At 38.6% G+C, this 16,982-nt stretch overlaps 1 protein-coding gene across 2 annotated transcripts in view; it reads right to left on the bottom strand.

Annotated features, from left to right (window-relative positions):
• Positions 1-16,982, bottom strand: part of COL19A1 (collagen type XIX alpha 1 chain) — a 453,176-nt gene that overhangs the window by 55,624 nt on the left and 380,570 nt on the right. The window contains exons 24-36 of one of the 2 annotated variants that reach the window (XM_055433811.2): positions 15,670-15,723; positions 14,906-14,995; positions 14,100-14,144; positions 13,918-13,995; positions 11,749-11,784; positions 11,588-11,641; positions 11,435-11,488; positions 10,066-10,107; positions 7,157-7,261; positions 7,015-7,068; positions 6,729-6,782; positions 2,130-2,183; positions 715-768 (exon numbers count right to left, since the gene is read on the bottom strand). In XM_055433811.2, the coding sequence (XP_055289786.2) occupies positions 715-768; positions 2,130-2,183; positions 6,729-6,782; positions 7,015-7,068; positions 7,157-7,261; positions 10,066-10,107; positions 11,435-11,488; positions 11,588-11,641; positions 11,749-11,784; positions 13,918-13,995; positions 14,100-14,144; positions 14,906-14,995; positions 15,670-15,723 (774 nt within the window). The remainder of the gene's footprint in view (positions 1-714; positions 769-2,129; positions 2,184-6,728; positions 6,783-7,014; positions 7,069-7,156; positions 7,262-10,065; positions 10,108-11,434; positions 11,489-11,587; positions 11,642-11,748; positions 11,785-13,917; positions 13,996-14,099; positions 14,145-14,905; positions 14,996-15,669; positions 15,724-16,982) is intronic. The other variant, XM_088840925.1, reaches the window with a different exon arrangement.

Raw genomic sequence — 16,982 nt, 5'->3', positions numbered from 1 at the left:
CTCCTTGATGCTATTATATCCATTGTGGGCATTTCGGGGTATGAGCCACTGAAGTGACTCATGGATTCCTGATTCTTAAATTTCTCAAATCTGAATAGTTAGTTCATGTGACTCAGGTGCTGGCTTTATCACACTGTGGTGGGCTGTGGTGGTGGGGGGCTTCAGATATTAAATCAGGTACCGTGTGAGCTTCCTGCTGAAACCCCTCTTTTGCTGCCCTTCCCTGCTGACTCATTGACTGGACTCCCCATGAAGCAAGCTGTGATGGTTCTTTAGAGGACTTGCCCTATGACTCTCAAAGGATGGAACTTCCAGATTTCCTCAGCAAGCCCATCAGTTACTGGAATCCTGATGCTGAGAGCCGTGAGGTGTTGGGAGCCTTGGCACCTGTGGCTGGATGCCCCGATACTAGCCACCTTCCTGCATCTCATCAGGAGGTGGCTCTCACCCTGCCTTCCACAGAGTGGATGCCCAGGACCTTGTATCCAGCCTGGAGCTGGCATGTGGTACCCACATTCCATTCATCCTTTTCACTGGGAGCATATCTCTTGTATCAGACCAATTTCAGGACCTATGTCCTTCTAAGCCCCCTTTCCTGACACCTGTCCTACTTTGAAGCTTTGCTTGATTTTACAGACTTTCTCTAAAAGTGGTCTCACCTTGCATCCACCCCAAACCCCAATTTGGACAGTAAGTGAGATTTTCCCTCTGTACCTTGTCACCCTTTGTTCCCATGGGGCCAGGGTGTCCCGTTCTTCCTAATAAGCCCTGTAAAACACAAAACTAAGTTTGTTACCAAAACAACAAGAAAAGCCAAGTATGTTGGAAGTTGGTTGCTCAAACTGATACATTTTGAAGGTCATTTGATCATAATTAAATCAGTCCTATAAGCGTATATTTCTTCAGGCTGATACTGCAGCTGTATCCTGCTGATAAGCCCTTGGAAGGAAAAAAATTGTATCTGTGGTCGCTTTTTCACCTTGGCCAACCACATTTAATGACCTTAATTGGAACCTTTTAATATATTTAAAAATTTAGCCTTGCTGTTTAAATGGCAATTTACATAGCATTATGCCTTCCTAAATGAGCTATAATTTTGGTAGTGATCAACATTTTAATACTTCATAGAGCAGAATTAACAAGGTGCATATTGAGTTATGCGATCTGCATTTTACCAATGGAAAATAAAATTTAATTTAAAATCTTCTTTGAGAACAGTTAGCTATAATTTCCATGATTTCTTTCACAACTTTTGCTCTTAACTTTTAATTTTAGCATACAATTTAGACTCAGGTTTGTTCAATATAACTGCGGTGAAAGCATAAATGGTAAAATTTTCATTATGGCAAATCCATGATTCAAAACATTAAGGAACATCATTACATTCCTACATACCATTTGCATAGGAACTCTAAGGAGAGGAGGATTGCAAAAATTGAGGCTTGAATAGGATTGCTAGATTTAACAAATAAAAATACAGTATTTGGGACAAACATGCTATGAAACTATTTATATGAAATTAAAATTAAACCTTATATCCAGTATTTTAACCAGCAACTCTAGTTTTAAGTGCTGCTTTAAGGAGAGATTGGGTTTAACAGGCAGGAAAGGAAAAGAGATTTCTGTTTTAAGAAAACAGGATACCTAAAGACACAAAGAATGTGATACTGTGTTTGAGAGACAGTGAAAAAAGGTGCCAACTAGAGCAGAGCATATTTTAATTAATAAATTGGAATAAAATGAAATTGAATCTGATAATCCCTGACCTTTTTTTTTTTTCCATCTAGAGAATAAATTCTTAGTTTATGGTGCTTAACATGTAAGGTGTAACCATCTGAGTATCCCAAAGGTCAATGCCAAAAAATTATAACTAAAAGAGATAATGTTCTCTTCTATATCCAACTTCTGTTCAAATTGACTTGCTTAATCACAGACAAGTCTCCACAACCCCTAGCAGCCTCAGGTAACACTAACAAAAATCCGAGACGTCAGATGCTACTTTTCCAGGCAATGCTTGAAAAATCTACATGGAGGAATGGAGAATAAAAAAGCAAGGAGGAACATTAGTTCACTTGGCATCATCTCAGCAGACACGAGTTGTGAGAGAAATAGTTTTAGCAAATACTTACAGGCGGTCCTGTGGGGCCAGGAGCACCTGGAAGGCCTGGAATTCCTTGAAGACCCTAGAAGAGATAATTTCTACCATAAAATCTGTTATATTATTGGAAAAAAAGCATTTTAGTTCAGCAAATATTTTGACTATTGAAAACAAAACATCTATGTTGGCTAATCAAGAAACAAGGCATTTGTCATGTGCAAAGACCCACTTTCAAAGAATAAGGATGTTGAACTAAAATGTTGTGGCATGCATGGCATCTGTAATGAACATAATTTAATGTGTTTGGTGATTCATAGAATCTTTTTGATCTCACATCTCATGTATCCTCACAATCATCAATAGCATCTTTGAGAAGCCGGCACTGCTAAAGCATGAAAATACAAATTTCAGAGGCACAGAATGCCATCAAAGAAATACATCATTAAACAAACACTTCATTCAACTAGTGGAACAATGGAATCTGCGTTATGATATAATATTTAGTTTAGCTGGCCAGTTCATTTTAAGAAATTTGGCTCATCAGTGAATTTAAATTTGGAATCCTTTAGTGGCTTAAGCATAAAAGTGAACACAAAGCCTCTCTTGCTCTTAGATTTGTAGCATCATGTTAGTTACACTGAATACATTTATATATTCAAGGAAGAATTGCGAAGATTAACTGATAATTTGTGTAATTAATTTGTTCCTTTATCAGATATGTCAGCAACAGAATATTAAATTTAAATAAGCTCATAATATGAAATATTTCACAACTGTTAAAATCATGTTTCAAAAGCTATTGAATAGTATAGAAAAAGGGAAAGTTACAAAATGTTACATAGGGTAAGGTCCAAATTATTAAAAATTTAGAAATGCAGTTCCTGAGAGATGAGACTGATGGAGGCTCATAATGTCTTATCTGGAAACTTTATATCAGATGTGCTTCAGAGTACTGAATTTTCAGATTTGTTTTAAAGGAAACATATGTGCTTATACTGGTATTACATAATGCTCCCAGTGGCATCTAAAGCAGCACCCGCTAATGAACTTGCAAATATTTCTATCACAAAACACATGATATTCTCACCAAATGGGATACATAGATTGGCTCCATTTGACTTCAGGTCAGATTTTTCTGCCGAAGAAATTTAATCCAAACTTGGGAAAAATTTCTCAGGTTTTCAGAGGCATTTGAGCTTTGGAATTGTGATCCGAGATTGTGGACCACAACAAGACTTTTACCAACAGTCTGAGAAGCACAAATTGGAGTAATTTTTACTCTTTTTAGTGTTTTTGTATATTTCTCAGATTTTATGTAAGAAACTCAGATGACTTCCTTGATGAGAAAAATATACTTTAAAATACCCATTTATTATCTCAGATAACCATATGATGTATCAAGTTCTATTCTGAATGGTTCCACTTTTTCAGGATTCAATTTTCTTTACTAAGTAATCCTTTTATAGTGCTAAATCATTCACTGTTATCGTAAGTTCCCTTACCTTTCACTGTGATGAAATATGCATGTGGTACATGTTGTAAAATCAGGTAAAGTAACTGTGGTAGAATTGCTACATAGTAAATTGCTACCTAGCTATTTATGGGAGATCTACAGGAGCAGGGTTCCACAGGGTCAAGGTTCAAGCTCTATGGAATATGTCCATCTAATGCCTAATGGGATCATACATTCCTTCAGGTTTTTCATGTGATAGGAGGTGAATGCTGAAAGGACTCTTCTTGGGAGTGCTGAAATGCCTCCTGTAATAAAAGTCTTGGGTAAAATCTTATTCACACTTGTGTTAAAGAATGTGGATCTAAACTTGCTTCAAGATGGGTTCTTCCTCACTAGCAATGATCTGTGTGTGTGTGTGTGTGTGTGTGTGTGTGCACGCACATGTGTATGCATCTGCGGGCGGTACACATTAGCATGCTGTTTTGACTCTTTTTATTCCCCCACCATTAACTTGTTTATGGGGTTATAAGTGAAAAGGAAAAAAAAACTTCCTTTGGGAATGGACCTCTGAGTATCTAGAGATTATAAATGGTATGCCACAAATTGCTTTATCTCAAAATACCCACATTTCCATAAAATTCTCTCTATATGTACATGTATAAGATATGTATGTTCCTGTGTATTCTTTTTGCTACTTTTAGTTTCAAGACTGAATCAGTCTAGAGATGCTGAGTCTTTAGGTAGTCTAATTTATAAGCTTGGGACTCATTAACCTTTGATGACCACATTAAACTTTAAAATAAACCTCAGTCCATAAATAAAAAAATCGTTCTCAGCAGTCTTTCTCTGAACAAGCTGAAATTCTGTACTAAGGGTAAAAGTTACTGTGGATGTATAAAGGGCAAGAAGATAATTTTAGAAGACAAGAACGTCATTAAAGAAGACAAATACATATTAAAGAGTAAGACAGTCGATTTAGCATATTGTACCAAACCAAAATACAAATTAAAATTTATTACATAGATAGTCAAGGATCATTAGAACTAAGTTCTTTCTCTGTTCTGATATTTTGATTTTACAAGTCATAGTTCAGTTGCTATCAGGAATATTTATTTTTCCACTGCTACAATTTATGGCTGAAGATATTCTGCAAGCCCCACTTATTGATTATTGTTCTAAAATACTATAAAAAAGACTTGCATTCCAAGCAAGAATTTCCTCTGACTATAAGAGGTGAGTCTGTGTTCTATCAGTATCTGCCAATTTGTTACTTTGAGTTGTGACAGAACATCTGTCACAACTGGACAGAGGACAATGTCACTTTTGTAAAAGCAATAACAACAGGCAACTCTTCTCTTTAAGTTTCCAAATGGATTATGATCATTATTAAATAATAATTGGGAATTCCTCAAAGAGAGAGTGTGATGTCATTCTATATCTTTTCCAGTAAGGATAGGACAGACATCTTCAGTTCAGTTCAGTCAGACATCTCAGATCTTGTATAATTAGATATTGGTGGTGGTGGTTTAGTTGCTAAATCATGTCCAACTCTTGCGACCCCCATGTGTATTAAAATAGTATAATTTATTGGCCAGTTGGCCATACATATGTTCTTGGGCAAAGTTTCATTCACTTAAACAAATCAACAAATTAGAATTTCAGGGAGTATCTGAGTCCAAGAAGACAAGATGATATTCAGTATTTCCTATCTGTCTGAGAGGGACAAACTGCATTGACCCATACCTCCTGAAAGGCCCAACTGAGTTATATATTACTTCAGGTATATTCATACTTTTCATGTGATGTGAAGAAACAATGAAAAACAATCTCCTTATGATATAGCTGGAATTGAATGTCTAAGAGTCTTGTGCAATATCTGCGTACCCTGTGTTAAAGAAATTCACAAGTTGTACTCAAGGAAAAGCACACTAAAGTGTGGAGGAATTAAGGCGGGGTTCAGTTCACTGCAGGATCAATAAAAGTTGACTTCTAATAAATTTAATTTAGAATCACTTATAAAAAAACCTGAATTCCAATTATTTTCTGATCTTTTTGCTATTACCTTCTCAATTGCCTTTAAAGCCTACTTCTTGAACCTAGGCAGGTAAAAGCTGTTAGACTATTAAAATCAGATACTGCGCTTGTACTTTAGTGCAACTTTCTGTGGAGCATGAAGATGCAAAAGCTCAATAACTCTTCCTTACTTCGAAAATAAAATGCCTTTACTCTTTTATTTATGGATGAAAATAAATGCTGTATTTCTTTGCGCTTCAATTTTTAACTTGGAAAAAAACAAGCCAATCCTTACTGTTTTCTTGAATAGAATCAATATTAATTAAAAACAATAACATGGTAATTTATAACGTGAAATATATAACTCCAACTCAAAAATAGATCTACTTTATATTGTCATGATTTTCTACACTAACATTAAGGTTAATATATGCCAGACGGCTTACTTACTTTCATTAAGAATTATTAGTATCAAAACTGTTTAAACTAACAACAATTCATCATCCTAATTGGTTTTTCTAAGAGTTAATGTGAATTATGCAGGAAAGAATGCTATCCTGAGATCGGCATGGCTGAGAGTCAGAAAATTATATCACCATCTCGAAAGCACATTTGACTTTGAGCCTTAGTGGGAGGGTGGGCAGATGATTAAAGCCAGTCCAGGCAGACCCTTTTGATGTGTGTGTGTGTTTTCTTCCCAAGAGTTTGAAAGTTGAGCAGAGATACAGACAAACCAAGGTCATTGATATTGAGTCATGTTACAGCAGAGGACCAGGAAGTTCTATTGAATTCTGCAGCTGCCTTTATCCCTAGGCTGGTTGCTAACTAGCCCTTCAATTCTATGAGCTCCTTTAGGATTTTTTTCAGTAAGTTTCCTCTTTCCCCTTGCTTTTGTCTTGAGAGACCTAGAATTTTTATCTCCTGCATGAAAACATATCAATTAACTGATATGTTAAGTTTGTGCTTAAATTTCCTTGTCCTCAAAACTGGACCACTGACAACAATCAACATATTATTTAAAGTGTGCTAACATTTGGAAAAAAACAGTTTTTATTTTTATTTGTTTAGCATCAGACATGAGCTATAGGAAAACTGATGTCCTTTTGTTGTGTCCTGTGTATGAAGGCTCAGCAGGAGGGTTCCATGGTCAGAGGAGTCTTTTACCTCGTCACCTTTCTCCCCAGGCACGCCAGGGTAACCCCGCTCGCCTTTGTTCCCCTAGAAAGACAATACATTTAGTTAGTATGCTCAGTCATTTTGTCATCTTTGGAAAATGAAAATATCCTTCTAAGGACACTTGGGGCATGTAATTTGGACAGAACTGGGAAACAAATCAATGACATATGCAAATGGCTTTTCCAAGATATTTTTAGAAAAGGTATTGTATTTTAAAATGGATTTTTTTTTTTAACCCCAAATTGAAGGTTGCACAGAAGAGAGATTTCCCTACCTTTGGTCCCTCTCTGCCTGGGATTCCTGGAGGACCCCGTGGCCCTAGATCACCCTAGAGGACAGAACAGTTGCAGGTAAGAGAAGGCACCATGTGGGAATTCCAGGGTCTCCTGGTCCACACCCAACCCCCGCCTTCTTACCTTCCGGGCCGCAGAATCAAACTTTCCGGGCTCACCAGCACTTGATTCTTCTCCTTTGTTGCTTTTCAGCCCAGGGACACTGGCTTGGCAGTTGCCACAGAAATTCTAATGAGGATAGAGATAAGATCACTTAGTGATTCATCAAAGTAATGTATAAAAGTGAGTTCTGATTGGATTTGAACTTCTATCTGAACCTTTGTGAGAGCTGAATGACCGTCACTGCTATGTCATTCTACAATTTAATCGGTTAGAATGACTACTCTTGGGGGGGCAAAAACTATCTTAAAAGACAAACTCAGTGGACTCCCCTCATTGTCCAGTGGTTAAGGCTCCATGCTGCCGATGCATGGGGTGCAGGTTTGATGCTTGGTCGGGGAACTAAGTTCCCTCATGTCTCACGGTGTGGCCGGAAAAAAAAAGATAAACTCATAATTCAAGGGCATAGAGCTCCAAATGCTTAGCAGTATGTTAAAAAAGAGGTAGCAATAAAGTTTGGAATAATCAGCAAGGTCATACAACCAAGAGCATAAATCCGTAGAAAAGAAAGGAAAAAGAGAAAGCTCTGAAGAAAGGATTTTTCCTCTGAGAGCCCGATCAGTTGGAAACCTATACACGGCTTTCTAACATTTTGTTAGTTGAAGCACTCATGTGGGAAGTAATTACTTGAGTGACTTGGACTTGACTTCTAAGTCAAATCCAAGTGCAGATAGGAAATTTAAGTGGAATTACCTTTCTGTCACCTTCTCTGTAATCTTTAGCTGATCTGGAAAGGCTTGAATTTAGGTGTCTGAGCTCACAAGATAAACTTCTTATCATGTAAAGCTCTACAGAGGCTTATTTTAAAATACATTGTTATAAAAATATGGTCAGGAAAGGCATAAAATAGGGACCACTGAGTGGGGGAGATAGTTTAAATTTAACAACTGACCAAAGGTAGGATAATAGAAACCTCTATTCTTTCATCCTTTTAACCAAGTGGAAAAATCTTTAAACATGAAGTGGGAACTGATATTTGCCACTGATGAGAAGTTGACAAGAAAGCCCATGATTATTCAAGTTCAGTATTTTGACCCAGTGTATATGAGGACAAGTTTGATTTCCAAACATATGCTCCATGGAAGACAAATTTTGTATGGTATTGAAAAAGGTTCTGAGGCAATTTGCCTAAAAAATGCTGGGTTAGAACAATTCTCTTTATGGTGGTCCTTCTTAGTGCTGGAAAACATTAGAAGGAGCTGGAGTGTGCAAAGTTTCCCAAACCAATTTGACCACCAGGATCATTTCATTTAGTTAATGTGCTGGTAAGGAGTTAAGAAACACATACCTATACCTAATTGGAGGACAACAACTATTAAATCTGAAAAATTATGAAGGTAGTGAGATGCTTGAGGACTTAGGAGAACCAAAAAGCTTTCTGTATTTCAAAAAGTATAAAGAAGGTGAATTACCATATCTGTAAACTCTGGCAATAAATAATAACATTTTAGAATGGATTATTCAATTGATTTTTTAAAAACTGAAGTATAGTTGATTTACAATGCTGTGTTAATTTCAGGTACATGGCAAAGTGATTCAGTTATATGTAGATATATATCTTTTCAGATTCTTTCCCACTATGCTGCTGCTGTTAACTTGCTTCAGTTGTGTCCGACTCTGTGCTACCGCATGGACGGCAGCCCACTAGGCTCCTCAGTCCCTGGGATTCTCCAGGCAAGAATACTGGAGTGGGTTGCCATTTCCTTCTCCAATACACGCATGCATGCTAAGTTGCTTCAGTCGTGTCCGACTCTGTGCGATCTGGTGGACAGCAGTCCACCAGGCTCCTCCATCCACAGAATTCTCTAGGCAAGAGTACTGGAGGGGGTTGTCATTTCCTTCTCCAGGGGATCTTCCCAGCCTAGGGATCAAACCCAGGTCTCCCACATTGCAGGTGGATTCTTTACCAGCTGAGCCACCAGGGAAGCCCTGCAGCCCATGTGTGTGTTTACAAATATACTGTCCATTCATACATTGACAGATACTACGCATGAGGTTCAGTGAAATGTAAAAGTTTCAATCTTAGCACTCCACAAAGAAACAGGCAAATACATAACCTACATATGTTCCATTATCATCCTCCCCCATCTGTTTTACAAATAAAATAAAGGGAAGTATTAGAGAAAAAAAATGGCAGTGAGGTTAATTCCCTAGGAGGTGGATAATAAGTAGAGATTATTTTTATTTAGTAGAGTTACAGGTGTTAGGGTAATTGTCAGCTTTGGAATTTTGTAATGCACTTTGTAAAATCCCATGACATAAAACTCAGCCTTCAAACTAGCTGTTTCTTGAGCAGCTTTTCCTTCTGGACTGGCCAGGGCAGATACTGTGAGGACTGGGTTTCACAGTGGAGAGCCCAGGGGGTGGTGAGCACTATTAAGAGAAAGCTATCACTCCAGAGACAGAACGGTCTGCTCAGGGTGTTAATGGCACTCTTCCTCTCATACTGCTGCTGCTGCTGCTAAGTCACTTCAGTCGTGTCCTACTCTGTGCGACCCCATAGACGGCAGCCCACCAGGCTCCCCCGACCCTGGGATTCTCCAGGCAAGAACACTGGAGTGGGTTGCCATTTCCTTCTCCAATGCATGAAAGTGAAAAGTGAAAGCATAGCTCACCTCAAAACTACCCACTCCTCCCTGCACCCCGGCCCCCCACCCCTCCAGTCCCAATACGAGAGGCCAGTAAAGAAGAGAGTCAGGGGACCAATGGCAGAAGACACAGATGGATACATGTTCCTTTTTCTGTCTGAAAGATGCTCTACCATTTAAAAAAAATTGGAATTTTAGTTCAGGCTAACTCAACCCCTGGTAAAGATTTCCTTTCTGATTTTTCCTGGAATTTAGCACACAATTTCTTACATGGCAACACAATACCTTGAACAAGGCCCCGATGTCTCCCAAGAGAGGAAGTGCAATCTGTGGATAAGGAGAAAAAACCAAATACAGGTATTTAGACATATACAGGCACTTACAATACAAACATACAACAAATGTAGATATTTTCTCTCAAAATGCTGGGCAGCTGAGATTTCTCATCATAAGGCTTCTAAAAGTCTCCCATTGCCATCATGATGGTTGGCTAACATGAGGCTTCCTCTTCAGAAACAAATATAGGACACTAATTCTGAGAAATAGAGAAATACCATTTCTTTACCATGAACACAGAAACACACACATGTCATCGTTTCAATTCTGAGTCATGCCAGGCAACTGTCATGCCAACCTTAACGTATCATTGACTTTAAATTATACATAAAGACAAATCATTTGTTAAAAGGAAACCACTCCTCTGCCAAGCAAATCATCAGGCTGTTGAGAAATATGGAAAGTACAGGATGTTTGCCTTAAAGCTGTTCCTCATTGAATTCAAAAGAGCCAATAGGTGGCTTAAGTGATAGGCAAAATAGACACTGGGTCTCCCTTGTGTCTTAAAATGTTCTTTCAGAGAGATACCATAAACCCCAGTAACGCTTCAGACTCCCAGACAAAACACAGATGATTCAGTACATTGGGGATTTAAAGGCCAAAATACGTCTCTGCACATAGCTTATGAAGGCAAGTAAGGCCCACATGGTGTGAAAAGCAGAGGATTTGTGAGACTTAGAACGGAGAGGCTAGATTTGGATTTTATTATACAAAATTCTTAATACAATGTCATGTACCATATGGCTTCTTAAATTATAACTGCGGATTCTGAGGCTATTTAAAGGGATTTCACTGTCGCTCAGAGCAAAGTTTAACCTAAAATAAAAGTTTGGACACACAATTAGTGCCTAAACCCCTTTTGAAAGAGCCTACTCAAGGCAGTTTTGTAATTTAATCATTTCAGCATTTTTAAAGCCACAAAATCAATAGATATGTACCATATTGTGGGAAACTTATCCGCAAACATTCATTTAGGAAAATGAAATTCATTTAGTCACTAGCATTAGAAAGAATAGAATCTGTGGCTATGTATTTTAACTCAGTTTTCCATGGGATTGAGACATTATAGGCCAAGGTTCAACTTGGGGCAAAATTGTACAACTGAATTATGTCCTCAGGAAATAAGTATTCACCACACACACAAAAATGCTGATGTAGCTTGAATTTTTTTCCCCTTTAGAAAATAATGGGGATAAACAAAAGCACCAAGCAGTCACTGAGCATTCTAATTGGTTTGGACAGCAAAACTTGCTTGGTAGGCTGTTTGGCTTCTGGGTGCATTAAAGATACATAAATCAGGCACAGTCTGTCAACATACCGGGTCACCTGGGGGGCCTGGCAGACCTGGCTTTCCATCCCTCCCTGGAGCTCCCTGAAAACAGAAACATCATGTTCAAATATTTGCACCTTGGCACAAGAGCAGATTAAAACAGGTTGGGGGAGAGGGGAAGCAGGTAAAAATTGTTCTTACATCATTCCCTGGGGTCCCTGGAGTTCCTGGCAACCCAGGGAGACCTCGAGGACCCTGCAAAAGGGGGAAAATTGTTACTTACAAGAACAGTCCTTTAGTAATTTCCCCCCAGGTCAGCAAAGTAGATTTGCGGTGCCAAATAGCTTGGTTAAGTAGCTTACCTGAATCCCTGGCTCTCCAGCTGGTCCTTGGGAGCCCTGAGTAGAAGGAGATTCAGTGATCATAGTTCTGCTGGGAATGTCCATAAATTATTCACAAGGGATAAGGGAACAAATACTGTCACGTACTTAGTGGAGCAGTGGGGCCTGCCACCACGCACACCCTGAAAACTCTCTGCAAAGTTTGTTAAGATTCTGGGTGGCAGGTAGACCCCTGACCACATGCAGTGCTGGAGGTACCACCATGACTGCACTTCGATGCCTGGGACATTCGTCTTGGCCCTGCCATGGTTCCTGCACACTCATGAGTGTACAAACACCACACCTGAGTTCTGTCTGTCAGACACTGACCGCCCACAGGGTAACCAGCTCAGGCTTCCTTCCTTCCTGCTTTTTACTGTGAGTCCTTTCTCTGAAGAAATTGCCAGAACCGGTTTTCAGTAATAGGAGTAGGAAATAAAACTTCAATCAATTATTCTTTTCTATGTTAGAAAAGTGGAATTTAGGGGTAACTAAAATTGCAGCCATGGAATTAAAAGACTCTTACTCCTTGGAAGGAAAGTTATGACCAACCTAGATAGCATATTAAAAAGCAGAGACATTACTTTGCCAACAAAGGTCTGTCTAGTCAAGGCTATGGTTTTTCCCGTGGTCATGTATGGATGTGAGAGTTGGACTGTGAAGAAAGCTGATTGTCGAAGAATTGATGCTTTTGAACTGTGGTGCTGGAGAAGACTTTTGAGAGTCCCTTGTACTGCAAGGAGATACAACCAGTCCATTCTAAAGAAGATCAATCCTGGGTGTTCATTGGAAGGACTGATGTTAAAGCTGAAACTCCTTTGGCTACTTCATGCGAAGAGTTGACTGGAAAAGACTCTGATGCTGGGAGGGATTGGGGGCAGGAGGAGAAGGGGACGGCAGAGAATGAGATGGCTGGATGGCATCACCGACTCGATGGACATGAGTTTGAGTGAACTCCGGGAGTTGGTGATGGACAGGGAGGCCTGGCATGCTGTGATTCATGGGGTCGCAAAGAGTCGGACACGACTGAGCGACTGACCTGAACTGAACTGAACTAAACTGAAAATGGGCTAGAAGATTACTGGTGACCTAATGGTGACAGATCCTTCCCTCCTGCATGACTATGGACCTCTGGCTGAGGAAGTGACTGACTATCTGGGTAAGCAATGAGCTGGGGTCCCAGTACCCGACTTCACTACCTGCTTGCTGCCTTCTCTCTTCTTACTTTGAAATAAATATTCCTATTGTCAAAGCTACATTTTTCCTTCCTTGCTATTTATTCTGTGTTTAAGTTATTTTTGGTTTGTTGGTTTATTATTTTTTCTTGCTTCAACCTCCTTCACTCCCCTAATAACTTCCTAAACTACTTTTTTACTTTGTTTAGCCTCCCATCTCCAGTCGTCTTTACCTTCTCACCCTGGAAAATCAAACAGCAGTCAAACACAGTACAACCATTTACTATTTACATCTTCTTTTACCTCTCAGGATAATTTCATTTTAAGGCCAATCCCCAAATTAATGTCATTAGAATAACTGTCTATCTCACCTTTCTTGTGTAAAAATCTTTTATGTTTTTTCATAGTAAATATGAAGTTTTATATCTTACTGCTATTTAGTCCACAAGCATATATACAGTGGTCATTATTATCCTTATAGCAAAAAACTGTCAAAAACTGGCTATTATTTGTCTTAACTATCACAAAAAATTTTTATTATCTCTTCTCTAAGATAATACATACAGATTTTTGATATTTCATTTATATGCACTCCATTAATATTAAGTTTTCATTTTATTCTAATTGAAAATAGACAGTAATATAGAATAACCTAATATTGGGGCATTCTCATAATCTTGTAAACATGAGTTTGTACTTTTTAATATATAGAATGGAGGAATAAAGGGTTAAGTCCATGTTTTCTTATTCAAAAATCAGTGTATGTGTGATAAGCATCTGTAAATCAATAAACAGTGGCTACCTTCTGTGTTAGGATGTAACTACAAGGCCCATTAATTCATGCCCTCTGACTAGCATTTTTTTTTTTTCTTCCTCTGACCATTTCATTCTTTTCTATTATTCCGATATGTCACAGGATCTTATTTCACAATAGTGGGTCAACCGGGTTTCACGAACTTGATTGAATTTCACTTACAGTTCGGCCAGGAATTCCTATCCCTGGGGGGCCTATGTCACCTGGCGAGCCTTGGACACCTGGCAGTCCTCTTTCCCCCTGTGAAATGAGATGCTTCTATTAGTGAGAGGCTTGAGGGACATGAATTTTCTAGCACATTTTGCAAATTATTAATTCTTTAAAAATTATCTTTGATATTTTACCTTTGGCCCTCGTGGACCAGGTGCCCCAGGACTTCCATCTAATCCCTAAAGAAAGAAAAGAAAATGAGGTGAATATATTTTATTTTTCTAAAAAGTTTACTTACATCTTAGAAGTTATAACTCAAAAGTATTTCATTGCTACTCATCTTTTTTTGCATAAACCTTTTTCTATAAAAGAATAAAGAACAGGGAATACAAATTTTACTAGGTTATAAATTTTGTATAGTTACTTTAAAATATAAGATGTTTTCATCTTTAAGATGAGGCACCTGATATTGAGAACTGTTTATTATTATTATATAAAAGGTCAAAGGGGATGAGGAAGAAAAGGCATATGAAATAGGTATATGGTTTAGATTTTCCAGCAGCTTTCTACATCCTTGGATTAGCCCAAGCCACAAGGACTTTTTTTTTTTAATAGATGACTGCCTATGGCCACATATGCAGAGCCTCTAGTAGAGACATTTCAGGCAGTTTGTTTAAGACTGTCCAAGGAAGGTTCATGTTTTAAAGCTAGCATACCTTACTAGGCTTCTTCCATCCCTAAAGAAGATTCGGGGTGGTGGGGTGGGGCTGTAAATCTTCCAAAATTGTATGTAAAATGGTATGTGTATGTGCATTGTCTTCAGAAGAGAGGCCTTTGTATCAAATTTCCAAAAAGATTAGATCTCTGATCTAAAGAATAAGATGAATACTTCTTTTTTCTGCAGTCCTAATCTTATTCCTATACCTGTGATCAGAAATAGGGAGTACACAGTGATTCATCAGCTTTCAAAGGAAATATAAGCAAAAGGGTTGCTACTTACTGGTTCCCCTGGCAGGCTTTTTCCTGGAGGACCAGCCTCACCCTTTGGACCTGGAAGTCCAGGAGGGCCTGTAATCCCACCTGGGTCTCCCTGAGGAAACAAGGTAAGATTCTCACTTCACAGCTCAGGTCCACGGTGGGTGGTGTGGCAGCAACAGCTTCCATATTTTAAATTGCCATCACAGTCGGTCACACTGCACTCTCTCACTCACTCACGTCACAATGTGCCCTGAGTGCCCAGTCCACACAGACTCTGTTCTCTTAAGTGCGCCTGGGCCTGTGGAGAGCCACGTTAGGATAAGTTTATGGCCTCCTGAAATGTATGTGAGTGAATAGACAGATGCACAGAAGGGAAAATCTATTCTTCATATAATTTTTACATTTTCTTAAGTTATTCTCAAGTAATGGTTCAATATTAATATACTATTTCTTTGTAGACATCAAGAAACACGTCACGAGGTTGAGACTTCTTAGGTCTATACCTGTGCTGTCTATAACTGTAGCTGAGCATGAAACAGACTTTTCAAGTTCTGAGATCTTCATCTCCAAAGCAGTGCATTTTGTCACATTGTGTTTCAGTGCCAGCACCCTGCTGTCACAGTGAACACCTCCAGAGAAGCCATTCCTTAGTCCATGTGAACATCTATCCCCTGTGCAACCTCAGCTACCATGTCCTGTCCCTTCACTTCTCCAAAGTCTTATGATCCTGTCTCACACTCATCCTCAGCTACCTAACATACAGAGTGAGTGAAACAGAAGCCATACCTTTTCTCCTTTAATGCCTTGTTTGCCTGGGATACCGTGTTCTCCTGGTAACCCCTAGAAAATTCAGAATTAAAGGGAAAGAGCAATTAGAACATTTCTTATTGTAAAAACATTTATATCTTTGAGTCTTTGTCAAGAGAGCTAAATTTTAACATATGGGAATGTGCTGATTTTGGTCTCCTGGAGAGAGAAAAACATTAATAAAAGTATGTGGCTTACTGTTTCAAGTGAGGAAACCTGGATGTAATGGAAAAAAATAAATAAATAAGGGAGAACTGAACCAAATGCCCATCCATATTACTGCCCCAAATGGGATAAACAGAAAATATACTTTGACTTGGCAACAGAGGCATTTTCTCTTTTTGTTCTCTTTTTTAGCCTAGTCCTTATCATGTAACCTCATTTCTTACATATCCTGTGGTTCCGCCTGTGCCACCAGCATTTTGTTCTTTTTTTGTAAGATCTCTCCATTAGGCTCACCTGCAATGGTTCACTAAATGGTTTGGGGGCACAACAAAAAGTTTCACTTCATGAACTGAATGTTCAAAGTACCAAATGACCAAATGTGCTGAAGGATGAAACCCTGGAGGCTCAGCCTGGGAGCATTGATAATAGAGCCAGATGTCAAGGGGCTGCTCCCAAAATGATGGGAAAAGGAGAGATTCTAACAGTTTTATGGAGCATAATCAAATTGCCAGACAGAGGTCAGTGTCCCAGAAGCATTTTCCTTGTTTTGCTCAAGTGAGGACTGATGGAGAGGTTTTGACTCCCAAGATGTCAGATGGACAGGGAATTTGCCCAAGGGACACAAAGCTGACATCAGGGAAGGGATAGAAAAGTGAATTTACTCAATCAAAAAAATAGCAGAGCACACATGCTTACTCTTTTCAGGTGCACAAGGAACGTTCTCCAGGCTAAATCACATGCTAGGCCACAAAACAAGTCCAAATAAATATAAGAGAGTAGAAATTGGATCAAGCATTGTTTCCAACCAAAACAGTATGAAATTAAAAATCAATTACAGGAATAAAAATGGGATAAACACAAAAACATGGAGACTCAACAACATGCTACTAAAAAACCAGTATGAAAATGAAGAAATCAAAAGGAAATCAGAAAACACATCAAGACAAATAAAAATGGAAACAATGCTTCCCCAAATCTATGGGGTACAGCAAAAGCATTTCTAAGAGTGACACAAGCTTAACTTGAGAAATAAGAAAAAAAAATCTCAGGTTAAAAAACCAAACCTACCAACTGAAGGAATTAAAAAAAGAAGAACAAGCAAAACCAAAAGTCTGCAGAAGGAAATA

This window comes from Moschus berezovskii, chromosome 10, assembly GCF_049115385.1.
Source record: "Moschus berezovskii isolate FMDL1 chromosome 10, NW_MosBer_1.0, whole genome shotgun sequence".
Lineage (NCBI taxonomy): Eukaryota > Metazoa > Chordata > Mammalia > Artiodactyla > Moschidae > Moschus > Moschus berezovskii.
Note: the sequence above shows the minus strand (reverse complement) of the source record. Positions and strands in the feature narration are given on the sequence as shown.